Source organism: Pongo abelii, chromosome 13 (genome assembly GCF_028885655.2).
Source record: "Pongo abelii isolate AG06213 chromosome 13, NHGRI_mPonAbe1-v2.0_pri, whole genome shotgun sequence".
NCBI classification, from domain to species: domain Eukaryota; kingdom Metazoa; phylum Chordata; class Mammalia; order Primates; family Hominidae; genus Pongo; species Pongo abelii.
In genome coordinates, this window is record NC_071998.2 from 20908129 (window position 1) to 20927851 (window position 19723).

At 46.0% G+C, this 19723-nt stretch overlaps 1 protein-coding gene across 1 annotated transcript in view; it reads left to right on the top strand.

The window, feature by feature from the left end:
- The window catches only part of PAX5 (paired box 5), a 201499-nt gene that overhangs the window by 102755 nt on the left and 79021 nt on the right, over positions 1–19723 (top strand). Inside the window, exon 7 of the mRNA XM_002819613.6 lies at positions 9050–9179. Within this exon, the coding sequence (XP_002819659.1) occupies positions 9050–9179 (130 nt within the window). The remainder of the gene's footprint in view (positions 1–9049; positions 9180–19723) is intronic.

Genomic DNA, 19723 nt, shown 5'->3' on the forward strand with positions numbered 1-19723 from the left:
CATTTTATTAACTGCACTTTATTTTTCAACAAACTTCAGACATTATGTCACTTCACCTGTAAATATTCTAGAATGAATCTTTAAAAGACACAATCTTTTATTAATTTATTTATTTGAGACAAGGTCGCCCAGACTGGAGTGCAGTGGTGTGATCAAGGCTCACTGTGGCCTCAGCCTCCTGGGCTCAAGTGATCCTCCTGCCTCATTCTCCAAAACAGCTGGGACTACAGGCATGCCACTATGCTCAGCTAATTTTTAATTTTTTTGTGGAGATGGGGTCTTGTTATGTTGCCCAGGCTTGTCTCAAACTCCCGGCCTCAAGTAATCCTCCTGCCTCAGCCTCCCAAAATGCTGGAATTACTGGTGTGAATCCAGTGCCTAGCCAGACAAGACCTTTTAAAAAGCATAACCATACCACTGTCACATCCACAAAGTTAGCACATCCATTCATGTCATCAAATACTCAGTTGGTGCTCACATTGCCAGTTGTCTCATTATATGTTATGATTTTTTTTTTTTTTTGAGATGCAGTCTCACTCTGTTGCCCAGGCTGGAATGCAGTGGCTCGATCTCGGCTCAGTGCGCAGCCTCCACCTCCTGGGTTCAAGCAATTCTCCTGCCTCAGCCTCCTGAGTAGCTGGTACTGCAGTCACACGCCACCACGGCTGGCTAATTTTTTTATTTATAGTAGAGACGGGGTTTCACCGTGTTGGCCAGGCTGGTCTCAAACTCTTGATCTCAGGTGATCCGCCCACCTCAGCCTCCCAAAGTGCTGTAATTACAGGCGTGAGCCACCGCGCCTGGCCATGTTTTTTGTTTTTTGTTGTTTAATGATTATTTATTTTACAGTTTGTTTGAATCAGGTTCCACATTGTGACCTATCGATTTGTCTCTAAGCCTCCTTTAACCTATAGGTTCACCATCTCTCTGTTCTTGACTTGCCATTCATTTGTTGAAGAGGGAATCTAGACTTTGTCATGTGGCCAGTGATAGAGGCAAAGAGCATCAGCAGTGGAAGGAGACTTAGAGATCCTCCAGTGAAAGTCCTCAGACAGGTGGGGAAGCAGAGGCCAGTGAAAGGAGGGGCTTACAGACCCCTCTGCCTGCTCAGCCTCAGTCCCTGGAGCCAGGCCCTGGAGACACGTCTCACCCACTCCAGCTTCTGTCCTCCTTCTGGGTAGATGTAGAGGTGGGCAGGTGTCTGGTCCTTCAGAATGGGAGTGGTTGACCTGGCTCTGGCCCAGCTCCCAAGGGATATCTGTGGCCTGGCGGTGAGCCTACAGGAGCCCAGCAGGTGACAGGGAGGCCTCCTGGCCCCAGGTGGCCATCTGAGGTGACCAGCCCTGCAGCCTTGCCCCATGCGCTGCCCTCTTTTGTGCTGCCCTCCTTCTCACGTGTCTGTGTTTCTTTTCTCCTCCATGCTATGGCAGTGGTGCCCCGTGCTGATGAGACAATACTTGGTGCAGCCCCAGGCAGTCCTTTTCCAGGTAATTTCCTAGGGACCCAAATGATGCCCAGTGCACGCTCTCCTGGGGCACGTGCCTCCTTGAGTCCCTTGCTAGAATTCCTGAACCTCTCATATTGCTTAGTTTCCAAAGTGGTGTCCCTCTCCTTATCCCTCAGATTCTCATGATTGTCGAGGTAGGCAGGCAGCTAGGGACTAGAATTAAAATTTCATTTTACTCATGGTGAAAATGAGATTCATAGAACTGGCCCAGCTCACCTACAGCCACACAGTGAGAAAGGGACAGAGCTGGGACAAAAACCCTGTGTTATCACTCCTGGTTCAGTCTTTTTTCCCCCACTGAGTCAAAGGCTATCAATGATGCAGATAAAAATGAACTAAGGGCCAGGCGCAGTGGCTCATGCCTGTAATCCCAGCACTTTGGGAGGTTGAGGTGGGTGGATCACTTGAGCTCAGCAGTTCAAGACCAGCCTGAGCAACATGGTGAAACCCCATCTCTACAAAAAATTAAATAATTAGCTGCTGGGTGTGGTGGCATGTGCCTGTAGTCCCAGCTACTTGGGAGGCTGAGGTGGGAGGATCGCTTGGGCCTGGGAGGTTGAGGCAGCAGTGAGCCATGATTGTGACACTGCACTCCAGCCTGGGTGAGAAAGCAAGACCTTGTCTCAAAAAAAAAAAAAAAAAAAAAAAAAAAGACATCCATCCCTATCCCTGTACCTCAGTTTTTCTGTGTTGGGAAAGATGACCGTGACTGTCCTTCTATTATAGTTCTGATATTTCAGAGGACAAGCTGTTCCATCATCTGGAACATGGTGTCTGTGAAGATGGTGCACACACTTTGGGCTGGCGGTCTTGACCTTGAGGTCTTATAAGAGTCTGTGGCAGCTGGGTGTGGTGTCTCACGCCTGTAAATCCCAGCATTCTGGGAGGCTGAGGTGGGTGGATCATCTGAGGTCAGAAGTTCGAGACCAACCTGACCAACATGGTGAAACCCCATCTCTACTCAAAATACAAAAATTAGCTGGGCGTGGTGGCGGGTGCCTGTGATCCCAACTACTCAGGAGGCTGAGACAGGAGAATCACTTGAACCAGGGAGGTGGAGGTTGCAGTGAACCGAGATTGCACCATTTCACCCCAGCCTGGGCAACAGAGTGAGACTCTGTCTCAAAAAGAAAAAGATTCTGTGGCAGCAGGCAGAGGAAGTTTTATCTCAATGGTTGCATTGCAGTGGGAAATCTGTGAATTGCTGACTTTAGTTCATTTCTGTTCCTGGGTCATGGTCAAGGACAGCACCAGGGTGCCCTGATGAAGAGGGAGAAGAAACCTAAAGTGACATCCTAAGAAAGAACGCCAAGGGCTCAGAAAAGTAGGAAATGTAGAACACAGCTGTTGCCTGTGATTCTTAGGGGCTGGGGTTGGGGGGGGCAATGTACCCAAGTATGTAGGTGCACCAACACACTTACACATCTGTGACTGTGTGTGTACCTTTGCACCCCACCACTTAGCCTTTGGCTTCGAAAAAACTGTGAGAAATGGAACTAGAATGCCATTGTTACCAGGAAAAGAGGCACCAGGAATTCCTTTCCTCTTCTCTTTCTTTCTCTCTCTCTCTCTCTCATCCTTCCTTCCTTCTTTCCTTCCTTCCATCTTTCTTTTTCTGTCAGTTTACCTTTCCCAGCCTTCACTTTCACAAAGAACTTGAGGTGACCTGCAAAATAAGCAATTATGTGTATCTAAGTTAAGTTTGGGAAAAAAGTTCAGAAATTACATAGAGAAAAGGGGAAGATCATTGTGCCAGGAGCCAGCAATGATGTGCTTCTGGTGGTTGAACACTGAATTTGACCGAGTTTCCTGGTAGTCAAAGCCAAAAGAGATATGCAGTGGTTTCCAGTGTTCTTGTTGTTTAGTCAGAGGCAGACTAATGACTCACCAGGGGAAAAACTTTACTGGTGTTGAATTGTAGGTGGGATTGATAAGGAATTTGAATATTCTAGTGGGCAGTGTTCCCAGAGGTTTTAAACAATCTTCTTTTTATGGCTGTTTTCTTTTTTTGCCTCATAAAAGTGTTGAATCCCTGATATTCCATCAGAGACTGGTGAAAGCACTACCCGGGGGCTTTAATATGTTGGATAGGGATGTGGCTTTCTGGTGACCTGACTTGATGTGGGGTAGACTTGGAAGGAGGGCAGCGGATGTTAGTGTATCACTTAGTGCTCTTGTTCAAACACTTCCCAGTTAATTTTTGAGTGTTGTAGCTCATAACATGCTACTGAACCATTATTCATTCATTCATTCAACAAGCACTTAGTGGGCACTAAGGATGTTTCATGTTCCACACTGTCAAGGCAACCTGGAGGGAGATCGACAAACAGCCACTCTACATGGTGATAATGGAGGTCTGTGCAAAAAGCTACCAAGTATGGAAGCATAGACAAGGGAGAGATTGTTTCTTTGTAGGAGTGTGGAGCTCAGGAATGGCTCCACCAAGGAGGTGACATGTGAACTGGGTCTTGTGGATAATGTAAGAGTTCTCTAAGTCATGGAGTGAGACGGACCCTCCAGGCGGAGGTAGGACAGTGTCTGGAATGGCTGAGGAGCTGTGGTGTAGCAATGTTCCAGGGAACCCAAGAGATTAGGGAGAATGCAGTTGCCTTTAAAAATCACAGACACCTCAAAAGGACAAACAGCGATGAGGACTTAGGGAACAATTAAACACCAAAACTAAATGACAGCTTCCCCTGGCTCATGCAGGAGCAGAGTGAGAACTGAGGGAATCCCACCAAAGAAGAGAGGCTGGGCTCTGGGCAAGCCCTGCAAGGTGGTGATGGTGAAAGGCACAGATGGCTGGGTGCAGTGGCTCATGCCTGTAATTCCAGCACTTTGGGAGGCCAAGGCAGGTGGATCACTTGAAGCCAGAAGTTCAAGACCAGCCTGGCCAACATGGCGAAACCCTGTCTCTACTAAAAATACAAAAAATTAACTGGGTGTGGTGGCATGTGTCTGTAATCACAGCTACTTGGGAGGCTGAGGCAGGAGAATCGCTTGAACCCGGGGGGCGGAGGTTGCAGTGAGCCAAGATCGTGCCACTGCACACCAGCCTGGGTGACAGAGCAAGACTTTGTCTCAAAAAAAAAAAAAAAAAAAAAAAAAGGGAAAGGAAAGGCACAGATGGTGAAGTGCAGCTAAGGACTCGTTTCCGAGTGTCCCGCTGTCCCCCAGGGCCTGGCTCATAGGGAGGTTTGCTTTGCTTTCTGGGAGCCAGTGGTGGTTGGATGCCTGGATTTTCGGACCTCCCACTGCATGTATAACATAAGTTGAAGATTTCTTGTCTGAAAAAGATGATCCAAACCTAACTTTTGAAGTGGCTGAACGAGCTTTGTTTGATACTGAATTTGTTGACTAAAACAAAAATCAAATAGCAAAATAAGCCTCTTTCATCTGGAAATTAAATATGTTAAGAGGCAGGATATATCCCTGTCGACCACCCTTTTTGTGATTCTTTTAAACCCAGGTTGGCTCTACTTTCTTGGGGGAAATAAAGGCTTTTCCTTGCAGACCCAGAAGCCCAGCCCATGTCAGAGAGAAGAGGCTGAGGTCTAGGAATGCGCCAGGCCCCAGGGTGGGCTGGGGAGGGGTGCAGGAATGCTGACTCTTGGCTGGGATGCTGCCTGGCCCTAGGAAGAGCACTCCTTCCTTCATTCACCCAGTGTTCATTGTGCAAGCCCCTCACAATCGAGTTCCAGCTAGTCTACTGTTCCATCGTTCCCCTTTGTACTTGCACCCCCTCTAACTATTGCATGTGCCGTTTCTGGGTCACTCCTGTCCTGTTACCTCTGAGCCTGACTTCGGCTGTTCTCAGTCTTGGGAGTTAGGGATTGTTCACTCCCAGGTTAAATACAGCCTGCATCAAGAAACCCTTCCTGACCACTTCACACCCCATATACATTAATGACTCTGTGCTCTTGTCCCTCTTGGATGGAATTTCTGGGCCAGTGTGTCTTCTCTTGGGGTTTGTGGGTGAGGGTCAAAGAGTGTGTCTGGTCTTCACACATCATATTGCACACAACAGGGCTCAGTAAAAGTTAAATGAACGCACGCCCACTATGCTCAGGCCTTCACTAGGGCATTCAGGAACACAGAGAGGAGGGAGGAACCGGGACCTACCCCTGGGGGCCCAGAAACTCTAGAAGATGCCATCCAGGAAAAGACCCTTGTCAGAGGCATTTTGACCTGCCGTCTTTGCACACAGCAATGAACTGAAGGAGTTGCTTCCAGTGAGTGGAATTCTAAATTCATGCCCAATTCATTCTTAGAAAATTAGGAGGCTAATGCCACGACCAAGTCTTGTTCTACAGAAGAGGAAGTCTAGACAGCAACCTTTTTCCAATAGCTCTTGCTGCATGGAATGAAGCAGTATTTTCCAAACTTTGCTGGCTGTGACCTATAGCAAGAAATACATCTTAATCTCTACCTTGTACACACATACCCACTGACATGGGAAACAAAGATTCACAAAACAGGACTTATCCTTTCTATGTGGGAGACCCTTGGATTTTTTTTTTCAATTTCATTTATAAAAATGTTGGGACCAGCAAGTTGATTTCACTGTGTTTTAATGGATCAGGTACTCACAGTATAAAGATCATTAGGGTCATTGTCAAGGTTTTGGAGTCAGAGGGACCCAGGTTTGAATCCTGGCTTGGGCACCTAGAAGCTGTATGAACTTAGTTAGGCAAGTCATTCCTGTGCTATCATAAAAGCCTCAGTTTCTTCATCTGTAAAATGGGGATGTCACAGAGCCTGCTTCAAGGGGTGACTGTGAGGATTAAATGGGATAGTACAGCTAAAGCTCCTGGTACAGAGTGAATGCTCAGTGAGTGTGAGATTTTGATGCAATTGTGAAGACTATGGTTGTTATTGTTCTGGCACCACTTGGTGGGGCCAGTAGAATGAGGGTGGGACTCACACTTCCTGGGGAATAGTGGTCATGAAAGACTTCTTGGAGGAGGAGTCACTGAGATAGGGCAGCAGGATGATTGGGTCCCACCACTAACCCCACAGTGAGCAGGAACCCTGTGTGAGCATCCCAGGCCAGAAAAGGCACTCCTCCTTCCATGAAGGGCAGACTTGTTCCCAAGGATTTTTGGATGGAACTAGAGCTGGCCACGTTAAATGCCTTTGCCTTCCACATTTAGGTCTCTAATCCACCTGGAATTGATTTTTGTGTCTGGTGTGAAGATCCAATTTCTTTTTTCTCCTGTTTCTGAATGGATAACCAGTTACCCCTGCTCTGTTTATTAAAGACCCCATCCTTTCCTGCTGATTTGTAAACCATCTCCTTCATATATCACGGTTCCATATGTGCACGGACCAGGGTCTGGACTGGATTCTGTTTCATTGGTCTATTTATCTACGCCTGTGCCAATACCACCCTGTCTTAATTACTGTAGCTCTATAGCGATTCCTGATGCCTGGTAAGCCTGTCCCCCTGGCCTTGTTCTTCTCCCTTAGAAGGACCTGGGCTTGCTTTGGGCCTGTACTCTTCTCCACATGTTTCAGAACCAGGCTTTGATGGATGAGCATCAAAGAGCCCTGGGGAACTCTGGACATGCTGTCCTTAGCACGAATCATCTAGAGCCTGGGCCTGCAGCACCTCCTGGACTCACTGCTGCCATTACCCCCAGTTGAAACTTTAGCTGCCCAGGAAGTAATCTCTGATTTGAAGGGAAAGACACCAGGAATGTGCCTGAGTCCCAGCCCCTTCTGCCTGCCACCCAGTGGCTCCTTTGGTTTCCCTCCCAGTGGCTCAGTCCTCCTCATTTTACTCAGGGTGCCTGCAGCTCCTTCCAGAAGACTGCTTGCTTCTGTGTCCCTCCTTGACAAGGACATAACCCTGGACCAACATGAGTGTGTCCTCCATCAGCAATGCCAGGGTCCTGGAGGAAACTCCCCACATAAAATCTTCACATGCACAAACAAATTTGTTGGCTTAAGTGTTTGCAAATTCCCTCCACCCTCCCTCCCTCCCTCCCTCCCTTCTTTCCTTCCTTCTCTTTCCCTCCCCCTTCCCTCCCTCCGTCTCTCCCTCCCTCCTTCCCTCCTTCCTTCTCTTTCCCTCCCTTCCTTCTCTTTCTCTCCCTTCCTTTCTTCCTTCCTTCCTTCCACCCTCCCTCCCTCCCTTCTCTGCCCCTCCCTCCCTTCCTTCTCTTTCCCTCCCTCCCTCCTTCCTTCTCTTCCCCTCCCTTCCTTCTTTTTCTCTCCCTTCCTTCTTTCTTTCCTTCCTTCCTCCCTCCCTCCCTTTCTCTTTTCCTTCCTTCCTTCCTTCCTTCCTCCTCTTTCGTTCTTTTTTTTGACAGAGTCTTGCTCTGTCACTCAAGCTGGAGTACAGTGGCATGATCATGGCTTACTGCAGCCTTGATCTCCTGGGCTCAGTCAATCTTCCCTCCTCAGCTTCCTGAGTAGGTGGGACTACAGGTGAAAGCTACCACACCTGGCTAATTTTTGTATTTTCTGTAGAGACAGGGTTTCACCATGTTTCCCAAGGTGGTCTTGAACTCTTAGATTCAGATGATCCACCCACTTTGGCCTCCCAAAGTGTTGGAATGACATGCATGAGCCGCTGCACCCAGCCGCATATATTTTCTTTACCTGAAAATAGGCCCTGGGGTGGGGTGGGAGGAAGAGACTTGTCACTCATGCTTATAATTTAGTCTATCCTTTGGTTGAAAGATCCAGGTTGGTGCCTTTGCTGCCTTCTCTGGAGACTATTCTGACAGTGGCTTGGATGACAAGGAAATGACTGATTGCAAACTCTGATTTCGTGAAATGGCTTAAAGAAAGGAGCATGACTCATGGGCTAAATACACATGGTTGGTGTGGACTTGGTAAATTAGATATGTGCACCCCGTGGTTTTCAGCATATAGGTGTTTACCTGCTTCTAGAATTCAAAAACACTTGCCAAATGGTGGCTCAGTTAGTTTGCCATATTGGATTAGGGTGGGAATTCATGGTGACCTACCCCAATTGGTATTCTTCCCTGTTGATGGTGGGTAAAGCCCTCCTCCCCTTGAGCCTCAGTTTATTCATCTGTGCAATGAGGATTTGGACTGGATGATCTCCCAGATTCCTCTTAACCCTTGTTTCTGTGATTCTACCTTTGTGGTTTAAGAGCACAGAAATCAGAAACCATTGTTTCCATTCTCTTGGCAAGAAGACACTTATTTCTGCCTTGCTTTTGGTTACGGACCCTCCATCCCTGCGCTGAGGAGTGTGGGGTCTCTGGCCAACTGGAGCTGGGTGAGGGCAACATGCAGGCCAGAGGGAGCAAAGTTTGGATTCTTGTGAAGTTGCACTGAATCCTGCTCACCTCCTCTCCTGGGAAGAATTGTTGATTCTGGACAACTGTCTTGTTCCACCAAGCTGACTCTGCCCTTTCAACACTGGAGGTGTTCATGAGTCCCTTGTGGGCCTCGGCACAGGCATGGACTAACTCAGCTTGGTGGCTGAGCTCAGAACGTGGAGTTGGCATTTGACTAAGGTACTGTGGAGTCTTGGTGCTGAGACGTCTCTGTTTCTTCTTTCAGACCACAGAGTATTCAGCCATGGCCTCGCTGGCTGGTGGGCTGGACGACATGAAGGCCAATCTGGCCAGCCCCACCCCTGCTGACATCGGGAGCAGTGTGCCAGGCCCGCAGTCCTACCCCATTGTGACAGGTGAGGGCACCTGGGGCATGGGGGATGAGTGAGGGAGGGAGAGAGAGATAGGAGTGTGTGGTGGGAAGAGTGGCTTCTTGGTGTGTTTGGATGTGATCGGCCAATTTTGTTTTAACGAGGTTATGAGGCCTGGGAACAGGTCAGGTGCTGGGGCCAGGCTTGCAGCTGTGATGAGACATGGCTGGATATGGTTCCAACAAAGCCGGGGAGAACAAATGCAAAATGGACTGTGGGCTGGAGGGAACTTGGGGCAGGGGGCAGGAAACCTCATGCCAGAGGGGCCCCCGTGGGTGGGGCTGAGTGTTGAGAGGCCTAGGGTTTATTTCTTTCACGAGAAAGGCCACCCTGGTGGGCACCAACCTCAAGGAGGAATGGGATTCCTTGCAGATTGTTGTTGGCAGGCAGAATCTGAGTCAAGAATGGTAGGTGGCTTAGGCTGGAAGGTGCTTGGCGGATGCCAAGCTGCTGCCCTCTGGAAGTCCCAGGGCCAGACTCTCTTTAGCTGTCTGTGTAGAGATTGGGAGTGTGGGTCCTGGAGGTGCACTGTTGAGTTTGATCATGCCATTTACTAGCTGTGCAGACTTGGGTGAGTCATGTATGCGTTGTGGGCTGTGGCTTTAAGCTGCACAGCGGGACTAGTGCTAGCACCTACCCCAGAGGGCTGTTGTGAGGATTAATTTGTTCATATGTGGAAGGTGCTTGGACTCTTCGTCTGGCACACGGTAAGCACCCAATACATGTAGCTGTTAGGATTCTTCTGAGAACCCTCTCCCTGTGGCAGGTCACCATGGCGCTTGCTGGCTTGCTGCTGCAGAAGGGCTGGATGTGCGGGCCAGGACGGGCAGACCCCTGGCCCAGCTGTGCTGGGATAACGTGGAGCCGACTCCATGTGGACAGACTCAGCTGCCAGCTCTTGGTTGTCCAATGGGCAGGCAGGAGGCCCTCCTGGGTACTGCACAAATAGACGAGGGGCTGGCGGGCCACACTTGGGCCAGAGCCGTGGGTCTGGTTTGAGGTAGCAGGATGCCCATGTGGGCTGGTAGGCAGGGCACAGTGAATAGTGACAGTGACACGGGACTCGTAGATATGCAGGTGGACTGTGGGTGCATCAGGGAAGCTGGGTTAGACTTGGGTTAGAACAGTGGAGGGGGTCACTTAGGCCAAAGCAGCAAGATAGGGAGGGCCCAGCTCCAAGACCTGGGCTGAAGGGTCAGCACTGAGGCTCAGGCAGAAGACAAGGGCCCTATTTGCAGCTCTGAGCACCATGTAGGGGCCAGTCAGGTGGCAAGAGTGACTTTGTCTCCCATCCACCTGAGGTGGGCCAAGAGCCTGGAGTGCACCCAGGCCTGAGGTGGGAGATGTTAGCAAGGGGCAGGGAGCTGGGGAGCCCAGCTGGAGTAAGCCTTTGCTGACCCCACAGGTGTCCGAGGAGGTCCCCTCCCCTGGTGTCACAAGAATCCATGACAAGACCTCTGAAGGCACTCCCATTTCACAGACACAGAAACCAAGTCTCAGGGAGGGGCGGTGGCTTGCCCAGCATAAGGGGTAAGGGGGAGTTAGAGCTGGCCCTCTGGCTCCTAGATCCTGGGCCTTTTTTCCTCTTTTTCAAGGAACTACAAATAATTATAGAGGTGGGCATGGCAGAGTGCAAAGAAACCTGGATTAGCGAACAATAATAGAAACTGGCACTTCACTGAGCACTTCCTGAGAACCAGGCATTGTGCTAAGTGAACTCACTTTACCTTCAGAGGAACCCTGGGAGGTGGGACCGTTATGATCATGTCCATTTCACAAATAGGGAAACTGAGGCTTGGGGCAGTTGAGTGGCTTGTCGAGATCACAGCTGGTGAGCAGTGGAGTTGCAGTTGAATGCCAGGGACCGTGCTGTTGGCCACGCTGCCACACAGATCAGCTGGGGCTCATCCAGCAAGGTCACTGCCTTGCTGTCTGACTCTGGATACATCTCTGAGCCTCTGTTTCTCCATCTGTAAAAGGGTCCTGGTCTCTCAGGCTCCAGGTAAGGATCAAATGAGATCCCAGAGGAGACTGTTCTGCAGAAAGGAGGGTTTGTTACTGGGATCGGAGTTTATGAGAAGATTGGGTAGGCAGATCACAAGAAGATGTTATAGGCTTACCTTGGAGACATTGTGGGTTTGGTTCCAGGATACTGCAATAAAGCAAATATCTCAGTAAAGTGAGTCACACACATTTTTTGGTTTCCCAGTGCGTATAAAAGCTATGTCTGGCTGGGCACAGTGGCTCACACCTGTAATCTCAGCACTTTGGGAGGCCGAGGAGGGCAGATCACCTGAGGTCAGGAGTTCTAGACCAGCCCGGCCAACATGGTGAAACCCCGTCTCTACTAAAAATACAAAATTAGCTGGGCGTGGTGGTGCATGCCTGTAATCCCAGCTACTTGGGAGGCTGAGGCAGGAGAATTGCTTGAACCTGGGAGGCGGAGGTTGCAGTGAGCCAAGATCACGCCATTGCACTCCAGCCTGGGCAACAAGAGCAAAACTCTGTCTCAAAAAAAAAAAAAAAAAAAGCTATGTCTATACTATACACGTTGAGCATCTGAAATGCTCCAATATCTGAAACTTTTTGAGTATGACATGATGCTCACAGGAAATGCTCATTGAAGCATTTCAAATTTTGGATTTTCAGATTAGGAGTTGAACTGGTAAACATAAAGCAAATATTCCAAAATCCAAAACAATCCAAAATCTGAAACACTTCTGGTCCCACGCATTTTGGATAAGGGATACTCAACCAGTACTGTAGTCTAGTAAGTGTGCATTATGCTTTTTAAAAGACACATACCTTAATTTAAAAATACTTATTGCTAAAAAATGCTGGTAATCATCTGAGCCTTCAGTGAGTCATCTTTTTGCTGGTGGAGGGTCTTGCCTCGATGTTGATGGCTAATGACTGATCAGGACGGTGGTTGCTGAAGATTGGGGTGGCTGTGGCAATTTCTTAAAATAGACAATGATGAAGTTTGCTGCATCAATTGACTCTTCTTTTCATGAAAGATTTCTCTGTAGCGTGCGATGCTGTTTGATAGCATTTTATTCACCATAGAATTTCTTTCAAAATTGGAGTCAGCTCTCTCAAACCCTGCCACTGCCCTACCAACTAAGTTTATGGAATATTCTAAATCCTTTGTTGGCATTTCAACAATGTTCACAGTATCTTCACCAGGAGTAGATTTCATCTTAAGAAACCACTTTCTTTGCTTATCCATAAGAAGCAACTCCTTATTCACTAAAGTTTCATCATGAGATGGCAGCAATTCAGTACATCTTCAGGCTCCACTTCTAATTCTTGTTCTCTCGCTATTTCCACCATATCTGCAATTACTTCCTCCACTGAAGTGAGTCATTTTCAGCCCTCGAAGTCATCCATGAGGGCTGAAATCAACTTCTTCCCAACTCCTGTAAATGTGGATATTTTTACCTTTTCCCGTGAATCACGTATATTCTTTTTTTTTTTTTTTTTTTTTTGAGACAGAGTCTCGCTCTGTTGCCCAGGCTGGAGTGCAGTGGCATGATCTGGGCTCACTGCAACCTCTGCCCCCCAGGTTCAAGCAATTCTCTGCCTCAGCCTCCTGAGTAGCTGGGATTACAGGCACCACCACCACCACACTTGGCTAATTTTTGTATTTTTAGTAGAGACGGAGTTTCACCATCTTGACCAGGCTGGTCTTGAACTCCTGACCTCATGATCCACCCGCCTCAGCCTCCCAAAGTGCCAGGATTATAGGCGTGAGCCACCGTGCCCAGCCGAATTGTGAATATTCTTAATGGTATCTATAATAGTGAATTCTTTCCAGAATGTTTTTAATATACTTTGCCCAGATCCATCAGAAGAATCACTCTCTCTGGCAGATATAGCCTTACAAAATGTATTTCTTAAATAAGACAACTTGAAAGTTGAAATTGCTCCTTGATCCACAGGCCACGGAATGGATGCTGTGTTAGCAGGCATGAAAACAACATTCATCTCCTTGTACATCTCCATCAGAGCTCTTGGGTGACCAGGTGCATTGTCAATGAGCATTAATATTTTGAAAAGAATCTTTTTTTTCTGAGCAGTAGGTCTCAATGGTATGCTTAAAATATTCAGTAAACCATGCCATAAACAGATGTGCTGTTATCCAGGCTTTGTTTTTCCACTTACAGATCACAGGAAGAGTAGATTTAGTATAATTCTCCAAGGACTCAAGAATTTTTTTAATGATAAAGGAGCATTGGCTTTAACTTAAAGTCACCAGCTATATTAGCCCCTAACAACAGAGTCAGACTGTTCTTTGAAGCCAGGCATTGACTTCTCCTCTTTAGCTATGAAAGTCCTAGATGGCATCTTTTTTCAGTATGAGACTGGTCTATATCGAAAATCTGTTGTTTAGTGTCGTCACCTCCATCAATGATCTTAGCTTGATCTTAGCTTCTACATCAGCACTTGCTGCTTCACCTTGCACCTTTGTGTTATGGAGATGGCTTCTTTCCATAAACCTCATGAACCAATCTCTGCTAGCTTCTAATTTTTCTTCTGCAGCTTCCTTACTTCTCTCAGCCTTCCTAGAATTAAAGAGAGTTAGTGCCTTACTCTGGATTAGGCTTTTGTTAAAGGGAATGTTGTGGCTGGTTTGATCATCTTCTTCTTTTTTTTGAGGCAGGGTCTCACTGTGTCACCCAGGCTGGAGTGCAGTGGTGCAGTCATGGCTCACTGGTCTTGACCTCCTGGACCCAAGCAATTCTCCCACCTCAGCCTACTGAGTAGCAGGGACTACAGGCATGCACCACCATGCCTGGCTAATTTTTAAATGTTTTGTAGAGACAGGGTTTTTCTATGTTTCCCAGTCTGTTCTCAAACTCCTAGGCTCAAGCAGTCCTCCCACCTCTGCCTCCCAAAGTGCTGGGATTACAGGTGTGAGCCACCATGCCCATCCTGGTTTGAGCTTCTATCCAGACCCCTCAAACTTTCTCCATATCAGCAATAAGGCTTATCATTCATGTGTTCACTGGAATGGCACTTTTAATTTCCTTCAACAACTTTTCCTTTGCATTCACAATTTGGCTGTTTGGTGCAAGAGGCTTTGCTTTTGGCCTGTCTCAGCTTTTGACATGCCTTCCTCACTAAGCTTAATCATTTCTAGCTTTTGATTAAAAGTGAGAGGTACGTGACTCTTCCTTTCACTTGAACACATAGAGGCCATTGTAGGGTTATTAATTGGCCTAATTTCAGTATTGATGTCTCTCAGGGAATAGGGAGGCCCTAGAAGAAGAAGAGAGATGAGGGAACAGCCAGTCAGTGGTGAGCAGTCAGAACACACACAGCATTTATTGGAAGTTTTCCATCTTATATGGGCACAGCTTGTGGCTCCTCAAAACAATTAGGATAGTAATATCAAAGATCACTGATCACAGATCACCATAACAGATATAATAATAATGAGAAACTGTGATATGTTGCAAAAATTACCAAAATGTGACCCAGAGACAGGAAGTGAGCGCATGCTGTTGGACAAATGGCACTGATAGATTTGCTTGACACAGGGTTGCCAGAAACCTTCCATTTGTAAAAAAATGCAATATTTGTGAAGTACAATAAAGTGAAACACAATAAAACGAGGTGTGCTGGGCATCCTGCCATTTATGCACATGCCTCTTTAGGTAGAAAATAATCCTGTAAAAGTTGAGGCTATAGTTGTCTTTCTGAGAATCTTGTCTACAGAAAAGGTCAACTGGTGGCCAGCTGGCCAAAGGGCTAATCTAGCCCACAGACATGTTTAGTTGGGGCTACATAGAGCTTTTTAAAAATTTGAGTCAATATTTAGAAAATGAAAGTCTGGATTTTGGGATTCCCTTACAAAAACTGGAAAATTTGGCCACACTGGGTCGTATTCCCACATGGTCGTGGTGATATGGGTTCAGTAGCAGTAGCTGCTGCCCCATGGTCCCCACTCAGTTGCTTCCTTATTTATCTTACAAGCCTGGCAAGGAATTTGAGTTGAACTGATCTAGAAGATTGGTGCTAAGAACCAGCTCAGTGGCTTAGCTGTCCTGGGGTCTGCAGGAGAAGGCTTCTTTGTTAGGCCCAGGCAGGAAGTCTGGGCATGGATTGAGTTTTAAAGTAAACCCTTGACCAAAGACCTGTTTATACTTTGATTTATCCATTTTAAAGTCTCATTATAGAGCAGAAAAAATATAAACATCCCAGGCCTAAGTCAAAATTATGCTTAATTTAAAAATATTAGAAGTATTCTAATTATCAATATAATATATATTCTTATAAGTAAACAATAGTTAGCTAGAAAACATAATAAAAGAGCTGGATGCAGTGGCTCACGCCTGTAATCCCAGCACTTTGGGAGACCAAGGCAGACGGATCATTTGAGGTCAGGAGTTTGAGATCAGCCTGGCCAACATGGTGAAACCCTGTCTCTACAAAAAATACAAAGATTAGCCAGGCATGGTTGTGCACACCTGTAGTCCCAGCTACTAGGGAGGCTGAGGCACAAGAATCACTTGAACCTAGGAAATGGAGGTTGCAATGAGCCGAGATCACACCACTGCATTCCAGCCTGGATGATGTAATGAGACTCTGTCTCAAAAAAAGAGAAAACATAATAAAAGAGAAGACCCCACTAACTATAACTATATATATATATATATATATAAAACACCTGGGAATAAACTTAAGTTTAAAACTCCCTTAAGGGTCATAATAGAATAAATGAAGAGATGTAGTTTATTCTTGGATAAAAAACTAAATATCGCAAAATGCCAACTCCTCCAAAGTAACCTATTAATTCAAAATAATTTCTATCAAAATACCAACAGATTTCTTTTGACTTTATCAAAATGATGCTGAATAATAGATAAATTAACACTCAGTGATAGCTAGAAAAATTTTAACATAGAGAAATGAGTAAAAGTCTTAGCATATTTTAAAATATCTGATAAAGCTACAATAACTAAAACTGTTTGTTACTGAAACTGGAGTAAACAGACAAAAGGAACAACATAGAAAATTCAGAAATAGGTCCAAATATACTTGGGCATTCACAAATGCAGCATTTGAAATCAGTAGAAAAAAAGATAAATCATTTAGTTAATGATGTTGAGACAATTGGGCCTGTTGAATACCTTCCTCACTCTTTATATTAAAATAAAATTCAGGTGGAACAAAACCTTTAAATATCAAAAATGAAGTCATAATAAAATAAACAAAAAAAAAACCTCAAGGGATTTTTTTTTTCAATCTCACTTTGTTGTCCAGGCTGGAGTGCAGTGGTGCGATCATGGCTCACTGCAGCCTCAACCTCCTAGTGATCCTCCCACCTTAGCCTCCCAAGCAGCTGGGACCACAGGCACGCACCACTACATCCTGGTAATTTTTTTTATTTTTGTAGAGACAGGGTCTCCCTATGTTGCCCAGGCTGGGTTTGAACTCTTGGGCTCAAGTGATTCTCTCACCTTGGCCTCCCAAAGTGCTGGGATTACAGAAGTGAGCAACTGTGCCTGGCCTGGAAATTTTTTTTTAATTTTAGAGTGGGAAAAGTCTTTTTTAAACTATATTCCAAATGCAAGAGACAAAAGAAATAAATTTAAGTATTAAACATTTAAATCTTTTGTATGTATATGGAAGAACACCCAAAAGACAAAGAACAAAATGAAAAAAAAAGTGTACAAGACAGATGATAAAAAGCTAATTTCCTCAATATACAAAGAGCTTTTAAAAATGAATAAGAAAAAAATCCTTTGCCCACTTTTTTCTACTGATTATTTTTTCTTAAAGTTTTGTTCAACCTGAACATCTTTTCATTGGGAAAAAATGTGGATGCCCAACAGTATATGAAAACGTGTTCGCCTGACTCATAACTTTAAAACTGTAAATTAAAACAATCATGAGACACTTAAAAACATCTTAACAAAGATTAAAGTTCAGGGTTGGAGATAGTATGAGAAACGTATATTTTCACACACTGTTATAAGAGCATACATTGATGCAATCTCTTTGGGAGGGAAACTTGGCAATATCAATCACTTTTCTTTTTTTAGAGCTACACGTACTGGAATGGGATCTATCAAAATTTTAAATGCACATGTTTACTTGCTTGACTCAGAACTTTTATATGTACTTTTAGGAATTTATGTCATAGGTATATTCACATAAATGCACAATGATATCTATATATGTATAATCCTTACAGAATTATTTATAGTGGTAAATAAAAACAGACAATGCAACATCCATGAATAGGAGCTGGTTAAATAAATTATGTCTCTTTCACACAATAAAATACTATGCAGCCACTAAAAAGAATTAAATAGAACTATCTGTACCGATGTAAATAAGTGTCTAAGATATACTTTTAAGTAAATATTAAGTATTTAAGTATTTTATTTATATGAACAATGAAAGTTTTTCATTTGTATGAAAAAATATAAAGGATAGACACACAGATGCTTGTATGTGAAGATCCGGTGGGAGAGCTTTGAGCCCTTTCCTCTGCTTTTTGGGGCATTATGATGCTGTCGTAGGGATGCACTGCAGTCGAGTTCTCCACCTAGTTCCACCCAGCATCCCCTTGGGATAGCATATATTCACAGTGCCCCTTTACTCTCCTGAAATTATGTTCATTAAGAATGTAGGTCTGTCTTCACAACTAATTTCAAATAAAATCAAAACAATGCCCTATGAGGTAAATGTGATGAAAGCAAAGTTGTGTATAATTAAATAATACGTACTTTGATATGTAAATACTCTGTATGTTTAAACTGCAAGACATAATGAAGGTGTCCAGGGCTTTCCCTGTGCACAGAATCACGGTGAATGCAACAGCCCCAGACATAGCCTTACACACAGGTATGGACTAGGGACTAACACTAACTCATGCTGCCAGCGTGATTTTACAAATAGGTGAGGAACCCTTGGCAAAGTTCCAAGTAAAACAAAGTACAAGCTTTGCTCCATTTACATGGTAGTTGCATTCCTAGAAAATTCAGGGTATATTAAGACCATGGACATTGCAAGTTCACATTTATATGTAAATGAAGTTCAGTTCTAGATTCAAATACTTGTAAACAGATTTCTCACCTACCTGAATGTTTGGCAGGACAGGAAAGTTGTGAAGGATGGAGAAAAAGTCTTCACTGTGTGGGATTCTTGCACCGCAAGGCAGTAACACCCCTCAGGCAGGGAGAAGCCCCCATGGATTTTCAAAACACCCTGTGGAGGTGCAGTTACCGACCCCGTTGAAAACTGTTAAACACCTTGAAGGAATGCCCCCAGGAGCTGTTGGGGGGTGGGGGGCTCTGTTTCACCACATGGCATTCATCTAACTCCACCTGTGTTAGTGGATGTGCTGACACAGTGCGGAGCTCTTCAAGGGACAGTCAGAACCTTCCAGCCCCACCTCTCTCCTTTTCCACTCCCCACAAAGCCTGGAGTGCTGTAGGTGCCCAGCTGGATGGTGAGCCTGGCCCAGGGCTCTACCTGGGGTCTGGGGGACAGATGGTTTCTGTGCTGCTTTATCTCAACCCTCACACTCCGGGCTGCTCAGGGAAGATCTCATTAGAGAAGGATATATATGCTGCATTAAATATTAAGTTAAACACCTGCTCTACCAGCTAGGGCCACAGTTCCGAAACTGCTCACCATTTGCAAACCAGCGACATGGCCAGCCTGTTACTGCACTGTCAGCAGTTTGGGCCTGTCCTGATTGGGACTAATTATCTGCAGGTGTGTCATTGGGCCACAGGCCTGCTGATTGGGAAGCCACTGTACCTACCTGCCAGAGAGGACAGCGGGTGGGGCACCAGGCTCCCCACTTCTGCTCACCTCTCTACTGGTGAAGGACTCAGCTGGGTCCACCTGACCTTTTGCCTGAGAGAACAAAGGAATGGGGCCAGACTGTATCTTGCTGGCCTCTTTCCCTGAGGACCATCTCTTTGCATCAGTAAGTTGGCATGTCAGGAGCAGACAGAGAGAGGCCTCCTGTGGGCCAACAAGTTTGGGAAACACTAGCCTGGTAGGAGACCCGGGCCCTGGGGACTGAGGCTCCCCCTGGGCACTGCCCCTTTTTAGTAGCGGAAATACCCACAAAGACAGACAGAATGGCTGCCGAGTCCCTGAGTCCACCTGCTCTGATTTGCAGCATCCCTCAGGTTCAATGTTTGGAGTCTCAATACCCAAAACTTGGCAGCCCAAGAAAGTCCACCCTCTTCTGGCTTTTAATCTGAGCAAAAGCCAAGGGCTGAGGGAAAGAGCACTGGAACAGGAGTCAGAGGAACAGGTTTCTGTCTGGACTTTGCACCTAACTGGTCCTGTCTTTGGACACATTGATCATCCTCTTCTCTCCAAGCTCATTTTCCTATCTATGAAATAGGGGTGGGAATTCTGCCCCTGCCTCCCTTGGCTGTTTCAAGGATAAAATGAGCCAGTGGGAGGAGGGGGATTAAGAGCCACCCAAGGGGCGTCTGAGTGTATGTGGGCAGTTGTGCAGAAGGAGACTTGGAGGGGTTCGGGATCCAGCT